At 45.6% G+C, this 18,637-nt stretch overlaps 1 protein-coding gene across 1 annotated transcript in view; it reads right to left on the minus strand.

The window, feature by feature from the left end:
* The window catches only part of fhad1 (forkhead-associated (FHA) phosphopeptide binding domain 1), a 135,007-nt gene that overhangs the window by 99,656 nt on the left and 16,714 nt on the right, over positions 1–18,637 (minus strand). The window contains 4 exon segments of the mRNA XM_068017427.1: positions 619–689; positions 1,724–1,916; positions 3,102–3,245; positions 16,893–16,979. Coding sequence (XP_067873528.1) covers positions 619–689; positions 1,724–1,916; positions 3,102–3,245; positions 16,893–16,979 — 495 coding nt within the window.

Below are 18,637 nucleotides of genomic sequence, written 5' to 3' on the forward strand. Positions count from 1 at the left end.
GTGCAGTTTTGGTCTCCATATTTAAGGAATTGGAGGCAATACAGCGAAGGTTCACTGTATTGGTTCCTGGGATGAGAGGGTTGTTCTATGACAAGAGGCTGAGTAAATTGGGTTGATACCCTCTGAAGTTTGGAAGAGTGAGCGGTGATCTCTTTGAAACATACAAGATTCTGAAGGGATTTGACAGGTAGATGCTGAGAAGTTGTTTCCCCTGGCTAGGGAATCTAGAACACAGGGGCACAGTCTCAGGATAAGGGGCCAATCATTTAGGACAGAGTGGAGGAGAAACTTCTTCACTCAAAGGGTTATGAGTCTTTGGAATTCTCTACCCCAGAGGGTTGTGGATGCTCCATTGTTGAATATATTTAAGGCTGAGTTAGACAAAATTTTGGTCTCGCAGGGAATGAAGCAGTGTGTGGGAAAGTGTTGAGGCGAATATCAGCCATGATTGTATTGAATGGCGGGGCAGGCTCGAGTGGCCATATGCTCTACTCCTGCTTCTATTACATATGGTCTTATGCTGCTTGGGGCATGTATTGGTTCCTGGTTGTGTGTATGGATGTGTTACCAGTTGCTGACTGAGGGTTTCCCTATTCTTCTAGAATCTTCTCATCATACCTGCAATGTCTTTATCTGTTCCTCTGCCATGTGAAGTTTCTCCTGCAGTAGCTGAAAACATCCAACGACTCCTGCACAGAAACAAAATGAGTCAGGCTGACATTGTCCACATTCGAAATACTGATTCATTTTTAACTTTTAACTGCACTGTCTGTCCTATCAAGTGTTCCCAGATCAGCTACAGCACCGGCTGGAAGCTCCTTATACACTCATTAATATGCCTGAGCCCTCACCTCACAGAAGGGCACTCCCTACTATACCAGCGCGACACTTCCATTTTGCAATGACCATCTCAGACAAGAGAGAATCCAGCCATCTTCCCTTGACATTCAACAGCATTACCATCACTGAATCCCCCATCAACATCCTGGGGGTTACCAAATAAATACTGTGGCAACAAGAGCAGGTCAGAGGCTGGAAATTCTGTGGCGAGTAACTCACCTCCTGCCTCCCCAAAGCCTGTCCACCATCTACAAGTTAGGAGTGTGATGCCACTTGCCGGGATGAGTGCAACATTCAAGAAGCTTGACAACATCAGGACAAAGCAGCACCCATCAATCAGCACCCATCCACCACCAGCACACCATGATGGCATTGTGCACCATCTACAAGATGCCCTGCAGCAACTCCCCAAGGTTCCTTCTACCATCTAGAAGGACAAGGGCAGCAGCCGCATGGGAACACCACCACCTGCAAGTTCCCCACCAAGTCACACACCATCCTGACTTGGAAATATATTGCCACTCCTTCATCGTTACTGGGTCAAAATCCTGGATCTCCCTTCCTAACAGCACTGTACCTACACCACATGGACCTCAGCAGTTCAAGAAGGCAGCTCATCACCACCTTCTCAAGGGCAATTAGGGAGGGGCAATAAATGCTGGCCTTGCCAACGATGTTCACATCCTGTGAACGAACGTAGAAAAGGACACCAAGTGAGACTGCCAGTTTAGAGCTGAATTGGGTGTGGTTTCATGCAGAGGTCAAATGTCCACTCGAATGGGATTGTGTTTCAACTTAAGTCCCAGAGTTGAAATGTCAATGCCTGATGCCCTGTGACACCCAGTGCACCCTACATTTCTAGTATTGTGAACAATGTTGTCACCTCCTTCACAGCTCGATGTATCTATACCAGCATCCAATAGGCTCTGCTCCGACTGCTGTTGCCACGACAATGTGTTACTTAAAATGCCAGTGACGGCTTTCTGCACCCACAGAAGAGTCTGATCAACGGAGAGCTCTTGTAGCATCTCGAGCTCTTTCTTCACACGGTTCCCAAAGTCTGTCTGCAGACGGGCCTGGTGATAAATACAATTACAGTCTGTGTAAAATACTGCAGTCACTCCCGCAAACACAACTGTCTATCTGTGGCTGGTAGTAACAGTTCATATAAAACATGCTGAGAAAGTGAAGGGAATGTCCGTGATGGAAGACCCAATACTCCATGGTTTCAGGATGTTTACCAACACTGTGCTGTGACATTGTTAACAGGACAAACAAAAAAAAACACCACGCATGGCAGAAAATAACAACCATGCTTTGTCAAGCAGCAGTCACTGTTCACTCACAGGCTGTGGTGTCACACAATCCCTGACCTTATGCCTTGTGTTCAGGCACATGTGGAGATGAGGCTATCTGGTGTCCTTGGGTTCAGTGTGGCACTGAGTTGCACAGATCAGAAGATGCTTAGATTCACCTCAGGCCTGTGTTGAAGTAGCTGGAACAGCCGTACAGGAGCTAAAACTGTTCAAGTGGAAAACTGGCCAGGGTCGTTCCTCCTGTTCAGTCTACAGTGTATGTAGAGGGGGATAGACAGAAACTATTTCCTTTGGTGAGGGGAGTCCAGAACAAGGGGGCATAATGTTCAAACTAGAGCTCAGCCACTCAGGGGTGTTTTCAGGGAGCATTTCTTCACAAAAAGGATAGTGGAAATCTGGAACTCTCTTCCCCCAAAAAACTGTTGAGGCTGGGGGCGGGGTGGTCAACTGAAAATTTCAAAACGGAGATTGAGAGATTTTAGTTAGGTAAGGGTATTGAGGGATATGGAACCAAGGTGCGCAGATGGATTTGTGATATAGATCAGCCACGATCTGATTGAATGGTGGAATAGGCCTGAGCCGACTCCTGTTCCTACGTATGGGCACTGGACCTCGACTGTGATGTCCATTACATTTAGCTGTCCTGCCAATATCCATTGAATGATCTCACACACAAAGAATGGACTCAAGGGTGAGATCTCAGAGGTCATTCAGCGCTAGCAGAGTGATTCCCAGCTGGTTATCAACACTTTCAAAATGTTACAAGGGTCCTTCAGGGTGCCAGTGACTAAAGCTGTGCAACCTGGACAAAGAATCCTTCAGGTGCGAAGGCCCAGCTCAGTCAGGTCAACAGTTTCTGACTTGTGACCCTGAGGTTCCTAGTCAAACATCCCCTTTGTTAAAGGTTAACTGTGGCACAGATACAAGTGCTTGAGACACCGTTACCTCGGTCTCTTCCAGCGCTCTCCTCAGTCTCTCCGTGTTGGTAAACTGCTCCTCCTGCTCCAAGACTTTCAAATCCAGCTCGTCCTGTAGTTTCTCCTTGAACTCTGCCCGCTCGTCAATAATTTGCTTCATCTGCTCAATCACCTGCCAACAAGTAACCCAGAGAACGAGATTCATTGAGGGCTGAGAGGCACTTTCTGTCAAGGAGCTATCGTACAGTGTGCTGAAAGACTTGAGCTTTATTAAGATGGAGAGTGAGAGAGTTGATTCTGAGACTAGGCCCTGACTCTAAATAAAGGAAACTATGAAGGTATGAGGCGCAAGTTGGCTATGATAGATTGGGGAATGTTACTTAAAGGGTTGACAGTGGATAGGCAATGGCTAGCATTTAAACAGTGCATGGATGAATTACAACAATTGTTCATTCCTGTCTGGCGCAAAAAATCAAACAGGAAGGGTGCCTCAACCATGGCTTACAAAAGAAATTAGGGATAGTATTAGATCCAAGGAGGAGAAATATAAAATGGCCAGAACAAGCAGCAAACCTGAGGATTAGGAGCAGTTTAGAATTCAGCAAAGGAGGACAAAGGGTTTGATTAAGAAGGGGGAAATACAGTTTGAGAGTAAGCTTGCAGAGAACATAAAAACTGACTGTAAAAGCTTCTATAGATATGTGAAGAGAAAAAGATTAGTGAAGACAAATGTGGGTCCCTTACAGTCAGAAATGGGAGAATTTATTATGGGGAACGAAGAAATGGCAGACCAATTAAATACATACTTTGGTTCTGTCTTCACAAAGGAGGACACAAATTACCTCCCAGAAATGTTGGGGATGTAGGGTCTAGTGAAAAGGAGGAACTGTATGAAATCAGTATTAGTAGGGAGATAGTGTTAGGGAAATTGATGGGATTGAAGGCCTGATAAATCCCCAGGGCCTGATGATCTATATCGCAGAGTACTTAAGGAGGGTAGCTAATGTAACCCCACTATTTAAAAAAGGAGGTAGAGAGAAAACAGAGAATTATAGACCAGTTAGCCTGACATCAGTAGTGGGAAAAATGCTAGAGTCCATTATCAAAGATGTAATAGCAGAGCACTTGGAAAACAATGACATGATTGGACAAAGTCAACATGGATTTATGAAAGGGAAATCATGCTTGACAAATCTACTGGAATTTTTTGAGGATGTAACTAGTAGAATAGATAAGGGAGAACCATTAGATGTGGTGTATTTGGACTTTCAGAAGGCTTTCAATAAGGTCCCACATACGAGATTAGTGTGCAAAATTAAAGCACATGGATTGGGGGTAAGGTACTGACATGGATAGAGAACTGGTTGGCAGACAGGAAACAAAGAGTAGGAATAAACGGGTCTTTTTCCAAGTGGCAGGCAGTGACTATTGGGATACCGCAGGATCAGTGCTAGGGCCCCAGCTATTCACAATATATATTAATGATATTGATGAGGGAATTAAATGTAATATATCCAAGTTTGCAGATGACACGAAGCTGGGCGGGTGTGTGAGCTGTGAGGAGGATGCAGAAAAGCTCCATTGCGATTTGGACAGGTTGAGTGAGTGGGCAAATTCATGGCAGATGCAGTATAATGTGGATAAATGTGAGGTTATGCACTTTGGTGGCAAAAATAGAAAGGCAGATTATCTGAACGGCAACAGATTGGGAAAGGGAGAGGTGCAGCGAGACCTGGGTGTCCTTGTGCACCAGTCGCTGAAAGTAAGCATGCAGGTGCAGCAGGCAGTTAGGAAGGCAAATGGTATGTTGGCTTCATAGCGAGAGGATTCGAGTACAGGAGCAAGGATGTCTTGCTGCAATCATACAAGGCCTTGGTGAGACCACATCTGGAGTATTGTGTGCAGTTTTGATCTCCTCATCTGAGGAAGGATGTTCTTGCTATGGAGGGATTGCAGCGAAGGTTCACCAGACTGATTCCTGGGATAGCAGGACTGACGTATGAAGAGAGATTGAGTCGATTAGGCTTGTATTCACTAGAGTTTAGAAGAATGAGAGGGGATCTCATAGAAACCTACAAAATTCTAAACAGGACTGGACAGGCTAGATGCAGGGAGGATGTTCCCGATGGTGGAGGAGTCCAGGACCAAGGGTCACAGTCTAAGGATAAAGGGGTAAGCCATTTAGGACTGAGGTGAGGGGGGATTTCTTTACCCAGAGAGTGGTGAACTTGTGGAATTCTCTACCACAGAAAGAAGTTGAGGCCAACTCGTTAAATATATTCAAGAAAGAGTTATAGTTCTTAGGGCTAAAGGGATCAAGGGGAGAAAGCGGGACCAGGGTACTGAGTTTGGATGATCAGCCATGATCATATTGAATGGTGGTGCAGGCTCGAAGGGCTGGCTGGTCTACTCCTGCTCCTATTTTTCTGTGTTCTATGTTTATATGCTTATTCAATGTAAAAGTGTTCATGTCTTCCCAGGCTCAGTGTGTATTTGCTCTGCTGATTATGTTCCTGAGCTATAGAGACCAGAGGGTCTCAGGCTTGGTGTGCATTGAATTAGCTGATCTCAGTCAGCTCAGGAGTATGGCTGCTACAAGTGGCCTCAGAACCCCTGGGTTAGGGAGGAGGGATAAACCCAGGGGTCACTATCCAGTAACTCAGTGCTGGAAATGCACGTGTGTGTGTGGACAAAAGGATCTGGTGTGGATGAGATGCTCCCATCACCCACCCCCCACCATGGTTAAATATACTGTCGTTGCACATCTCACATTGACTCACACATGGACAGTTGATGAGTTAGTGAGTTGGCTGGTGTCCATGGAACTGCACTCCGGAAGAAATCAGCACTTCCGGGAGGGGGAAACAGAAGAAAAATTACAGGAAAACAGCACGTTAGAACTTTTCTTGAACTGAATTTAAAATGTGGGTCCCAACCCCAGTGGTGCACAGGATACGGCGTTGGGAATGTATGGCATCACTGAGTGATCGGTTAAGGTATCTGTGCTCAGTCCCTTTCACACGTCGAGTTTCCAACATCAGAGCAGCAGTAAAAGGAAGAGAGCAGAGGTTTCCACTGAAACAGTGAGGGATACTGGAGGGAGCTAAATCCCTCCCCCCTACCCCTGACCCATTCGAATGCCCCCTCCTGGGGTCAGTCTAGAATTTGTTACTAAGGATCGGAGCAGGACTCTAGTCAGTAATCTTCAACAGGAGGTGCAAGGTGGCGAAAGATTTCTATTTTTAGATTGAGTAGGATCGAAGGGAGTTCACCCACTTTCAAATTAACAATATCAAAAGCAAAGGTAAAACCAAAACTGGAAATCGGAAATAAAAATGGAAAATGCTGGAAATACAAAGCAGGTCCATCGGCATCTAGGAACAGAAAAGATATCTCAACATTTTGTGTGAAGTCTTTCATCAGAACAGACTGCCTCGATTGCCTGTGAGCCCTGTTACTGCATCAGAATTCTGTCACAGCCAAAACACTGCAGCAACACTCGCACCTAGGAGACCTGCCTTTGACCCACCTTCTAAAACTTATCATACAAAATTGTCCGAGTGACAGGAAACAGACCGTAGTTGTGAACGGTTGTTTTTTGGACAGGAGGAAGGGATATGGTGGGGTTCCCCAGCGGTCGGTGTTAGGACCCCTGCTTTCCTTTATACATATTGATAACCTAGACTTGGACATACAGGGCTCAATTTCAAAATTTGCAGATGACACAAAACTTGGAAGTTTTGTGAACATCTTACAGTGTTGACTTTGTTTGCACTGGAGTGCTGACTTGGGTTGCAATAGAGTGATACAGTGGAAGTTTGGTAAGTGAGGATAATTAAGGGTTAATTTTATCTTAAATCTAATCTGTCTTTTATTTAGCAGATCAACTTAACAGTTGCTGTTAGGGTTGGGGAAGGTGAGTTTTAGACCAGCTTTAAACAGGGTTCACTCAGGCTCTGCTTGCAGCTGCACCTTGTTAATTAGAGAATTGGTTTAAACCAGTTTTCAGGGGGCTAGAGTGAGTCAGTATAAAAGTGACATGACAATATGAAAGGCACAATTCAACGTGGTGGCTCCTCATCAGAGCCCTTTCCTGTCCTATTGTGAGTGGCGTGAAACAGGGCTGTGTCCTCGTACCCACACTTTTTGGGATTTTCTTCTCCCTGCTGCTTTGACATGCTTTCAAGTCCTCTGAAGGAATTTTCCTCCACACAAGATCAGGGGGCAGGTTGTTCAACCTTGCCCGTCTAAGAGCGAAGTCCAAAGTACGGAAAGTCCTCATCAGGGAACTCCTCTTTGCTGACGATGCTGCTTTAACACCTCACACTGAAGAGTGCCTGCAGAGTCTCATCGACAGGTTTGCGGCTGCCTGCAATGAATTTGGCCTAACCAACAGCCTCAAGAAAAGGAACATCATGGGGCAGGACGTCAGAAATGCTCCATCCATCAATATTGGTGACCACGCACTGGAAGTGGTTCAAGAGTTCACCTACCTAGGCTCAACTATCACCAGTAACCTGTCTCTAGATGCGGAAATCAACAAGCGCATGGGAAAGGCTTCCACTGCTATGTCCAGACTGACCAAGAGAGTGTGGGAAAATGGCACACTGACACGGAACACAAAAGTCCGAGTGTATCAGGCCTGTGTCCTCAGTACCTTACTCTATGGCAGCGAGGCCTGGACAACATATGTCAGCCAAGAGCAACGTCTCAATTCATTCCATCTTCGCTGCCTCCGGAGAATACTTGTCATCAGGTGGCAGGACCGTATCTCCAACACAGAAATCCTCGAGGCGGCCAACATCCCCAGCTTATACACACTACTGAGTCAGCGGCGCTTGAGATGGCTAGGCCATGTGAGCCGCATGGAAGATGGCAGGATGCCCAAAGACACATTGTACAGCGAGCTCGCCACTGGTATCAGACCCACCGGCCGACCATGTCTCTGCTTGAAAGACATCTGCAAACGCGACATGAAATCCTGTGACAATGATCACAAGTCGTGGGAGTCAGTTGCCAGCGTCCGCCAGAGCTGGCGGGCAGCCATAAAGGCGGGGCTAAAGTGTGGCGAGTCGAAGAGACTTAGTAGTTGGCAGGAAAAAAAGACAGAGGCGTAAGGGGAGAGCCAACTGTGTAACAGCCCCGACAAACAAATTTCTCTGCAGCACCTGTGGAAGAGCCTGTCACTCTAGAATTGACCTTTATAGCCACTCCAGGCGCTGCTTCACAAACCACTGACCACCTCCAGGCGCTTACCCATTGTCTCTCAAGATAAGGAGGCCAACGAAGACGAAGAGTGAGTCAGTATAAAAGTGAGCCATCTTACAGTGCTGACTTGGTTTGCACTAGAGTGCTATAGTAGAAGTTTGGTAAGTGAGGAAGTTCGGTAAAGAGGAAGTGAGGAGCTCCTTTCATTTCCTACCTGTCCTCAGTGAGAGGAGCCCAGAGCTTCCAAAGAGCACAGCTGACTGGGAGAAGACTTGGAGGGCAGAGATCCAGACCAGTAAGTATAAAAAACTTACCTCTGGTAATAAAAACTGAAAGTGACGTCACAGGAAAGCTGTGACCTGATTGGCTGGTAGGAATTTTTTTTTTACTGAATTTGAAAATAAAACATTGATAAAAATTGATTAAAACCCTAATTAACTGATTACTAAGTAGAGTAACTAAACCAGAGGGAGGAGATTACTGTATTTAGTTAGCATTTAATATTTATAGTAGGAATCTAGCACTAGGGACCATATAGTTATAACAATTTAGTAAGGATTTAATAAGTATTTATTTATTTTAAATTAATTTAATTAGTGCTAGAAATGTCAGTTAGAGGGGTGAAGTGCTTCACCTGTGAGATGTGGGAAGTCCGTGACGCTTCCAGCGTTCCGGACGACTACATCTGCAGGAAGTGTACCCAGTTGCAACTCCTCAGACCACATGGATCAGTTGGAGCGGCAACTGGATGCACTTAGGAGCATGCAGGTGGCAGAGAGCGTCATAGACAGGAGTTTTAGAGAAGTGGTTACACCCAAGGTGCAGGCAGATAGATGGGTGACTGCTAGAAGGGGCAGGCAGTCAGTGCAGGAATCCCCTGTGGCTATCCCCCTCTCTAACAAGTATACCGTTTTGGATACTGTTGGGGGGGATTGCCTATCAGGGGAAAACAGCAGCAGCCAGAGCAGTGGCACCACAGCTGACACTGTTGTTCAGCAGGGAGGGACAAAGCGCAGAAGAGCAATGGTTATAGGGGACTCTATAGTCAGGGGCACAGATGGGCGCTTCTGTGGACGTGAAAGAGACTCCAAGATGGTATGTTGCCTCCCTGGTGTCAGGGTCAAGGATGTCTCTGAACGGACAGGGGGCATTCTGAAGGGGGAGGGTGAACAGCCAGATGTTGTGGTACACATCAGTACCAATGACATAGGCAGGAAGAGTGACGAGGTCCTGCAGGGGGAGTTTAGGGAGTTAGGTAGAAAGTTAAAAGACAGGACCTCTAGGGTTGTAATCTTGGGATTACTCCCTGTGCCATGTGCCAGTGAGGCTAGAAATAGGAAGATAGTGCAGCTAAACACGTGGCTGAACAGCTGGTGTAGAAGGGAGGGTTTCAGATATCTGGACTATTGGGATCTCTTCAGGGACAGATGGGACCTGCACAAGAAGGACGGGTTGCATCTAAACTGGAGGGGCACAAATATCCTGGCTGCGAGGTTTGCTAGTGTCACTCAGGAGGGTTTAAACGAGTGTGGCAGGGGGGTGGGAACCAGAGCAGTAGGACAGCAAGTGAAATAAATGAGGGGGAACTAGTAAAAGCAGGTTGGTAGGTAAATTGGCCATTATAAATTGCCCCTAGTATAGGTAGGTGGTAGGGAAATATAGGGACAGGTGGGGATGTGGTAGGAATGTGGGATTAGTGTAGGATTAGTATAAATGGGTGGTTGATGGTCGGCACAGACTCGGTGGGCCGAAGGGCCTGTTTCAGTGCTGTATCTCTAAACTAAAACTAAACTAAATAAGGCCAGTAAGACTAAGAGGAAGAGCAGGCAGGGAGATGTTGCGGAGTACAGCGGGACTGGTGGTCTGAAGTGCATTTGTTTCAATGCGAGAAGTATAACAGGTAAGGCAGATGAATTTAGAGCTTGGATTAGTCCTTGGAACTATGATGTTATTGCTATTACAGAGACTTGGTTGAGGGAAGGACAGGATTGGCAGCTAAATGTTCCAGGATTTAGAAGCTTCAGGCGGGATAGAGGGGGGTGTAAAATGGGTGGGGGAGTTGCATGACTTGTTAAGGAGAATATCACAGCTGTACTGCGGGAGGACATCTCGGAGGGGTCGTGCAGCGAGGCAATATGGGTGGAGCTCAGGAATAGGAAGGGTGCAGTCACGATGTTGGGGGTTTTCTTCATGCCTCCCAACAGCCAGCGGGAGGTAGAGGAGCAGATATGTAGACAGATTTTGGAAAGATGTAAAGGTAACATGGTTGTAGTGGTGGGTGATTTTAACTTCCCCTATATTGACTGGGACTCACTTAGTGCTAGGGGCTCAGATGGGGCAGAATTTGCAAGGAGCATCCAGGAGGGCTTCTTGAAACAATATGTAGATAGTCCAACTAGGGAAGGGGCCGTACTGGACCTGGTATTGGGGAATGAGCCAGGCCAGGTGGTCGAAGTTTCAGTAGGGGAGCATTTCGAGTAATCCTCGGGTGAAGGTGCTAAATTGGGGGAAGGCTAATTATAACAATATTAGGCAGGAACTGAAGAATTTAGATTGGGGGCGACTGTTTGAGGGTAAATCAACATCTGACATGTGGGAGTCTTTCAAATGTCAGTTGATTAGAATCCAGGACCAGCATGTTCCTGTGAGGAAGAAGGATAAGTTTGGCAAGTTTCAGGAACCTTGGATAACGCGGGATATTGTGAGCCTAGTCAAAAAGAAAAAGGAAGCATTCGTAAGGGCTGGAAGACTAGGAACAGACAAATCCCTTGAGGAATATAAAGCCAGTAGAAAGGAACTTAAGCAAGGAGTCAGGAGGGCTAAAAGGGGTCATGAAAAGTCATTGGCAAACAGGATTAAGGATAATCCCATGGCTTTTTATACATATATAACGAGCAAGAGGTTAACTAGGAAAAGGGTTGGCCCGTTCAAGGACAGAGAAGGGAATCTATGTGTGGAGCCAGAGGAAATGGGCGAGGTACTAAATGAGTACTTTGCATCAGTATTCACCAAAGAGAAGGACTTGGTGGATGATGAGCCTAGGGAAGGGAGTGCAGATAGTCTCAATCATCTCATTATCAAAAAGGAGGAGGTGTTGGGTGTCTTGCAAAGCATGAAGGTAGATAAGTCCCCAGGGCCTGATGGGATCTACCCCAGAATACTAAGGGAGGCAAGGGAAGAAATTGCTGGGGCCTTGACAGAAATCTTTGCATCCTCATTGGCTACAGGTGAGGTCCCAGAGGACTGGAGAATAGCCAATGTTGTTCCTTTGTTTAAGAAGGGTAGCAAGGATAATCCAGGAAATTATAGGCCGGTGAGCCTTACATCAGTGGTAGGGAAATTATTAGAGAGGATTCTTCGGGACAGGATTTACTCCCATTTGGAAACAAATGAACTTATTAGCGAGAGGCAGCATGGTTTTGTGAAGGGGAGGTCGTGCCTCACTAATTTGATTGAGTTTTTTGAGGAAGTGACAAAGATGATTGATGATGGAAGGGCAGTGGATGTTATCTATAAGGACTTCAGTAAAGCCTTTGACAAGGTCCCTCATGGCAGACTGGTACAAAAGGTGAAGTCACACGGGATCAGAGGTGAGCTGGCAAGATGGATACAGAACTGGCTCTGTCATAGAAGACAGAGGGTATCAGTGGATGGGTGCTTTTCTGAATGGAGGACTGTGACTAGTGGTGTTCCGCAGGGATCAGTGCTGGGACCTTTGCTCTTTGTAGTAAATATAAATGATTTGGAGGAAAATGTAGCTGGTCTGATTAGTAAGTTTGCGGACGACACAAAGGTTGGAGGAGTTGCGGATAGTGATGAGGATTGTCAGAGGATACAGATCGGTTGGAGACTTGGGTGGAGAAATGGCAGATGGAGTTTAATCCGCACAAATGTGAGGTAATGCATTTTGGAAGGTCTAATGCAGGTGGGAAGTATACAGTAAATGGCAGAACCCTTAGGAGTATTGACAGGCAGAGAGATCTGGCTGTACAGGTCCACAGGTCACTGAAAGTGGCAACGCAGGTGGATAAGGTAGTCAAGAAGGCATACGGCATGCTTGCCTTCATCGGTCGGGGCATAGAGTATAAAAATTGGCAAGTCATGCTGCAGCTGTACAGAACTTTAGTTAGGCCACACTTAGAATATTGCGTGCAATTCCGGTCGCCACACTACCACAAGGACGTGGAGGCTTTGGAGAGGGTACAGAAGAGGTTTACCAGGATGTTGCCTGGTCTGGAGGGCATTAGCTTTGAGGAGAGGTTGGATAAAATCTGATTGTTTTCACTGGAATGACGGAGGTGGAGGGGCGACATGATAGAGGTTTACAAAGTTATGAGTGGCATGGACAGAGTGGATAGTCAGAAGCTTTTTCCCAGGGTGGAAGAGTCTGTTACTAGGGGACATAGGTTTAAGGTGAGAGGGGAAAAGTTTAGAGGGGATGTGCGAGGCAAGTTCTTTACACAGAGGGTGGTGAGTGCCTGGAACTTGCTGCCGGGGGAGGTGGTGGAAGCAGGTACGATAATGACGTTTAAGAGGCATCTTGACAAATACATGAATAGGATGGGAATAGAGGGATATGGTCCCTGGAAATGCAGAAGGTTTTGGTTTAGGCAGGCATCAAGATCAGTGCAGGCTTGGAGGGTCAAATGGTCTGTTCCTGTGCTGTACTGTTCTTTGTTCTGTGAGGACGGTAGTGATAAACTTCAAGAGGACATAGACAGGCTGGTGGAATGGGCAGATGAAATTTAATGCAGAAAGTTGAGAAGTGATTCATTTGGGTAGGAAGAATAAGGAGTGGTAATATAAATTAAAGGGTACAATTCTGAAGTGGGTGCCGGAGCAGAGGGACCTGGGGGTATATGTGCACAAATCATTGAAGGTTGCAGGACAGGTTGAGAAAGTGGTTAATAAAGCATATCAGATCCTAGGCTTTATAAATCGGGGCATAGAGTACAAAAACAAGGAAGTTATGATGAACCTTTATAAAACACTGGTTCGGTCTCAACTGGAGTATTGTGTCCAGTTCTGGTCACCACACTTTAGGAAGGATATTAAGGCATTAGAGAGGGTGCAGAAAAGATTCAGGAGAATAGTTCCAGGGATGAGGAACTTCAGTTACATGGATAGGTTGGAGAAGCTGTGCCTGTTCTCCTCAGAGAAGAGTAGATTTGATAGAGGTGTTCAAAATCATGAGAGTTCTGGACAGAATAGAAAGGGAGAAACTGTTCCCATTGGCCGAAGGATCCAGAACCAGAGGACACCGATTTAAGGTGATTGGCACAAGAAGCAACAGCGATATGAAGAAAAACTTTTTTAGGCAGCGAGTGGTTAGGATCTGGAATGCACTGCCTAAGAATGTGGTGGAGGCAGATTTAAAATCAAGGCCTTGAAAAGAGAATGGGATAATTAGCTGGAGAGAAAAAATTTGCAGGGCTGCGGGGAAAAGAGAGGGGAGTGGGACTAGATGAGTTGTTCCAGCAGAGAGCTGGCATATACACGTCGGGCCAAATGGCCTCCTTCTGTGCTGTAATCATTCTATCATTCTATGATAAAGAATGGATTTGGTCACTTTCTCCATTCAAGCTCTTTCATCACCAAGGTACCAGACCTTCCCCCTTGGCCATTACATAACGAAATGCCACACTAAGGCCATTGCAATCCTGTCATGCAGAAACTCCTCAGAAAAATATAGAATTTATTTTCGAAATCTGATGTATATATTTTCTTCATAAATCTAGACTATATCTCCAATCCTTCCAACCCCCATTCTTACTACTTTTCTGCATCTAATATTTTATGACCAGTTCCAACTCTTCTCTATCTGATTCAGCTGTGCCTGTTCTGTTGAAGTTTTTTGGCATGCCAGCCTTGGGACAGGCATTCAGAATCCGAAATGGTAGCAGCACAAAGCAAGAAACAGGAGGGGCAACAAAGCAAAGGAATGGAGAGGAGATGGGAACAAAAGAAGCAAAGACAACATCACATGCCAACACTGCTATACCTGCAATTGGGAACTGATGTTTCATAAATTACTGGTGCAGTTAATGGTACTGAAAGCAAGAGGAAGTAAAGACTTGTATTTATATGCAGCCCTTATTTCTCAGAAACATTTCAAAACATTTCACATACAATGAGTTACTTTAAAGCATAGTGACATTTATTATGCAGTCTCATTGCAATATCAGATTTCCATAGTACTTATTTTGACTCAAGTATGTCTCCAGAGTATATGATCTTTAAGTTGCATAATATAAAAATAGAATTTACTCTTCATTAATCAGACAATTACAAGAAGAGAACAAGGCTTGAACTTGTATGCTGGCAACATACAACAGCAGGTTAGTAAATGAACAACACATTCCTTAAACTGACTCAGTAAAGTAGCCCTGGGGGTTATTCAGCATGTGGCAAAGTTACTGCTCCAGAAAGTATTTTTACTTCAATTTCTTTGAGAGTTTTGAAGGTTTTTTTTTTTTGCTTTTTTAATTTCAATTTTCATGCCTCCTCTCCTAAAGGCATTGATTCTTGATGGGGTAGCTCCTCACTTATTTGGCCACTCGTCATGCACAAGCCTAGACAATCAGTGTTGACAAGCTTTTGAACCATGGGCAGCCTCACAGCAAAACCTTTTTTTTTTCATTTGTTCATGGGATGTGGGCGTCGCTGGCCAGGCCAGCATTTATTACCCATCCCTAATTGCCTTCGAGAAGGTGGTGATGAGCTGCCTTCTTGAACCGCTGCAGTCCATGCGGGGTAGGTACACCCATAGTGCTGTTAGGAAGGGAGCTCCAGGATTTTAACCCAGCAACAGTGAAGGAACGGGGATATAGTTCCAAGTCAGGATGGTGTGTGGCTTGGACGGGAACTTGCAGGTGGTGGTGCTCCCACGCATCTGCTGCCCTTGTCCTTCTAGGTGGTAGAGGTCGCGGGTTTGGAAGGTGCTGTCTAAGGTGTCTTGCTGCGTTGCAGCAGTGCATCTTGTAGATGGGACACACTGCTGCCACTGTGCGTCGGTGGTGAAGGGAGTGAATGTTTGTGAATGGGGTGCCAATCGAGCAGGCTGCTTTGTCCTGGATGGTGTCAAGCTTCTTGAGTGTTTTTGGAACTGCACTCGTCTAAGCAAGTGGAGAGTATTCCATCACACTCCTGACTTGTGCCTTGTCGACGGTGGACAGATTTTGGGCAGTCAGGAGGTGAGTAACTCACCGCAGGATTCCTAGCCTCTGACCTGCTCTTGTAGCCACGGTATTTATATGGCTACTGCAGTTCAGTTTCTGGTCAATGGTAGCCCCTGGGATGTTGATAGTGGGGGATTCAGTGATCCTAATGCCATTGAATGTCAAGGAGAGATGGTCAGGTTCTCTGTCTGAAATAGTCAATTGCCTGGCACTTGTGTGGCGCGAATGTTACTTGCCACTCATCAGTCCAAGCCTGGATATTTTCCAGGTCTTGCTGCATTTCTACACGGACTGCTGCAGTATGTGAGGAGTTGGAATGGTGCTGAACATTGTGCAATCATCAGCATTGGGCCTAGGACACTACCCTGATAACATCCACAATTTTCAGAAGGGGTTCGTGGGTAATGATCAGAAAGAAAGACTTACATTTATATAGTGCCTTTCATGACTTCAGGACACCCCAAAAGCACTTTACAGCCAATGAAATACTTTCAAAATGCATTGTTGTACTGCAGGAAACAGAACAGTCAATTTACACACAGAAAGCTCCCCCTCCCACAAAGAGCAATCAGATAACGACCAGATAATGTGTTTTAGTGATGTTGGTCGAGGGATAAGTATTGTCCAGGACACCGGGAAGAACTGTCTTGCTCTTCTTCCAGTAGTGCCAAGGGATCGTTTCCATCTACCAGATGAGCTAGACAGGGCCTCAGTTTAATGTCTCATCTGAAAGTTGGCACTTACAACACTGCAATACTCCCTCAGTACTGCACTGGGTGTGTCAGCCTAGATTATGTCTGAAGAGACATAATGACTTGAACCCACAATTTTCTGACTCAGAGGTAAAAGGGCTACAAACTGAGCCAGAACTTTCACTAATTCTCCATTTCTAACCAGAGATTGATGACAGCAAAATGCTGCAGATGCTGGATAGCAGCCGAGCACAGGGCAGGAATCAAACCTGGGACCTTTCAAGTCTTTATGGTTCAGTTACTCACTCTCTTAACTAGCTGAACCCTCGGGGAAGCAGTTACAAATGAAGTGTCATAAGACACAAAGTGTCACTGCAGGCAAAGGCTGCTAGCAGTGGCACTTGCTATCGGGGGCATCATTTTTGGGCAGCCCTACTGCAATAGAGGCCAGCAGCGTGATTTGGACACAGCGATGCTCTGTATATTTATAACTGCAGTCACTGAACGTGTGAATTTGTCACTGAGTATAAACAAGGGGTATTCAGCACAATGGGAACCAGAGCGAGTGGAAGTGCTTTCTCAGTCTGAACGAGGTGTTAAGTAATCATTGATGAGTTGGCCAGATATGTGCATCTCAGATTACTGAGCCAGGGTTCCCATGCTCACTGGGGTTTGAGCTTTCCTTCAGCCTTTGTACAGCACTCAATAACTGGACTCATTGCTACAATAACAGGAACCCACCTGCTCATCTGAAACAGCCTCTTTAGGAGATTGAACTCCTGGAGCAGAGTACGTGGTCTGCATGATACGACTTCGGAATCGCTCCAGCTGTGTAAGTATAACAGGATGTTTTAGGATGACATTGGGAGATGTACTTAAGCTCATTATTACAGCTGAATTGTCAAGCAGATCTCACCCTAATATAAGCACGTCCCTCACCAGGTTAAATAAAAAGCTACTGAAAACTCTACTTCAAGTGCCAGTTTAATTCAGATGGTAGCGTGGTGGCTTTGCACACGCCAGCACTTGAGCACTTAACCTAAGCTGACAGTCCAGTGGCATGTTGAGGGAGTGCTGCATTGCTGGAGGTGCCATCCTACAAATGAAGAGTGAAACAGAAGCCCCGTCTCCTGTAAACCTTGATTCACATACCATGTTAAAGGTATGTGACAGTATTTGAATAGGAGCATAGAGTTGTCCTGGTATCCTGACCAACATTCCTCCCTCAAAAAAATTGGTTGTGTAGTTGATAATGAAGAAGAATGCTGTCGACTGCAGGAAGATATCAATGGACTAGTCAGGTAGATAGAACATTGGCAAATGGAGTTCAATCCGGAGAAGTGTGAGGTCATGCATTCAGGAAGGCGAACATGGCAAGGGAATATACAATAAACGGTAGGATACAGAGAAGTGCAGAAGAAAAGATGGATCTTGGAGTGCATGTCCACAGGTTTCTGAAGGTAGCTGGACAGGTAGATAAGGTGGTCAAGTAGGCATACAGGATACTTGCCTTTATTACCGAGGCACGGAATACAAGAGCTGTGAGGTTATGCTGGAACTGTATAAAACACTAGTTAGGCCACAGCTGGAGTACTGCATGCAGTTTTGGTCACCACACTATAGGAAGGATGTGATTGCACTACAGAGGGTACAGAGGAGATTTACGAGGATGTTGCCTGGACTGGAGAATTTTAGTTATGAGGAAAGATTGGATAGACTAGGGTTATTTTCTTCGGAACAGAGGAGTCTGAGGGAGACCTAATTGAAGTGTATAAAATTATGAGGGGTTTAGATAGAGTGGATAGGAAGGCCCTATTCCCCTTGGCTGAGAACTCCATAACCAGGAGGCATGGGTTTAAGGTAAGTGATAGGAGGTTGAGAGTGGATTCGAGGGGAAATTTTTCCACCCAGAGGATGGTGGGGATCTGGAACTCACTGCCTGAAAGGATGGTAGAGACAGAAACCCTCATAATATTTAAAAAGTATGTGAAGTGCTGGAACCTACAAGGCAACGGACCAAGAGCTGGAAAGTGGGATTAGGCTGGATGACTACTTGTTGGCCGGCACAGACACAATGAGCCAAATGGTTTCATTACATGTTGTAAATTTCTATGATTCTATGACCATCACCACTAACATGTTTATAAGAACTGTGTTCACTGTGGGATGTTGCTGTATGCAAATTGGTAACTGCATTGACCAACTTAACAACAGGGATTGCGCTCTAAAAATAATTCATTGGATGCAAAATACTTCGGGATGTCCTAAAAAATGTAATAAGATGTTTTTAAATACAAACTCTCTATCCTAATGAATTGGCTGATTGGGTCACATTAGCTAGTCACGCCGCAAGTTTAACTATATTGGTCAACGACGCATAACTTCATCCACAGGGTGAACAGAACCCAAATCAATACTTCATCCTATCAGCCAAGTTCCAAATAGGCTCCCATGAGTCTTGCCACATGCAGATGCATATCTGCCAA

The sequence above is a fragment of the Heterodontus francisci genome, chromosome 37 (assembly GCF_036365525.1).
Source record: "Heterodontus francisci isolate sHetFra1 chromosome 37, sHetFra1.hap1, whole genome shotgun sequence".
Classification (NCBI taxonomy): domain Eukaryota; kingdom Metazoa; phylum Chordata; class Chondrichthyes; order Heterodontiformes; family Heterodontidae; genus Heterodontus; species Heterodontus francisci.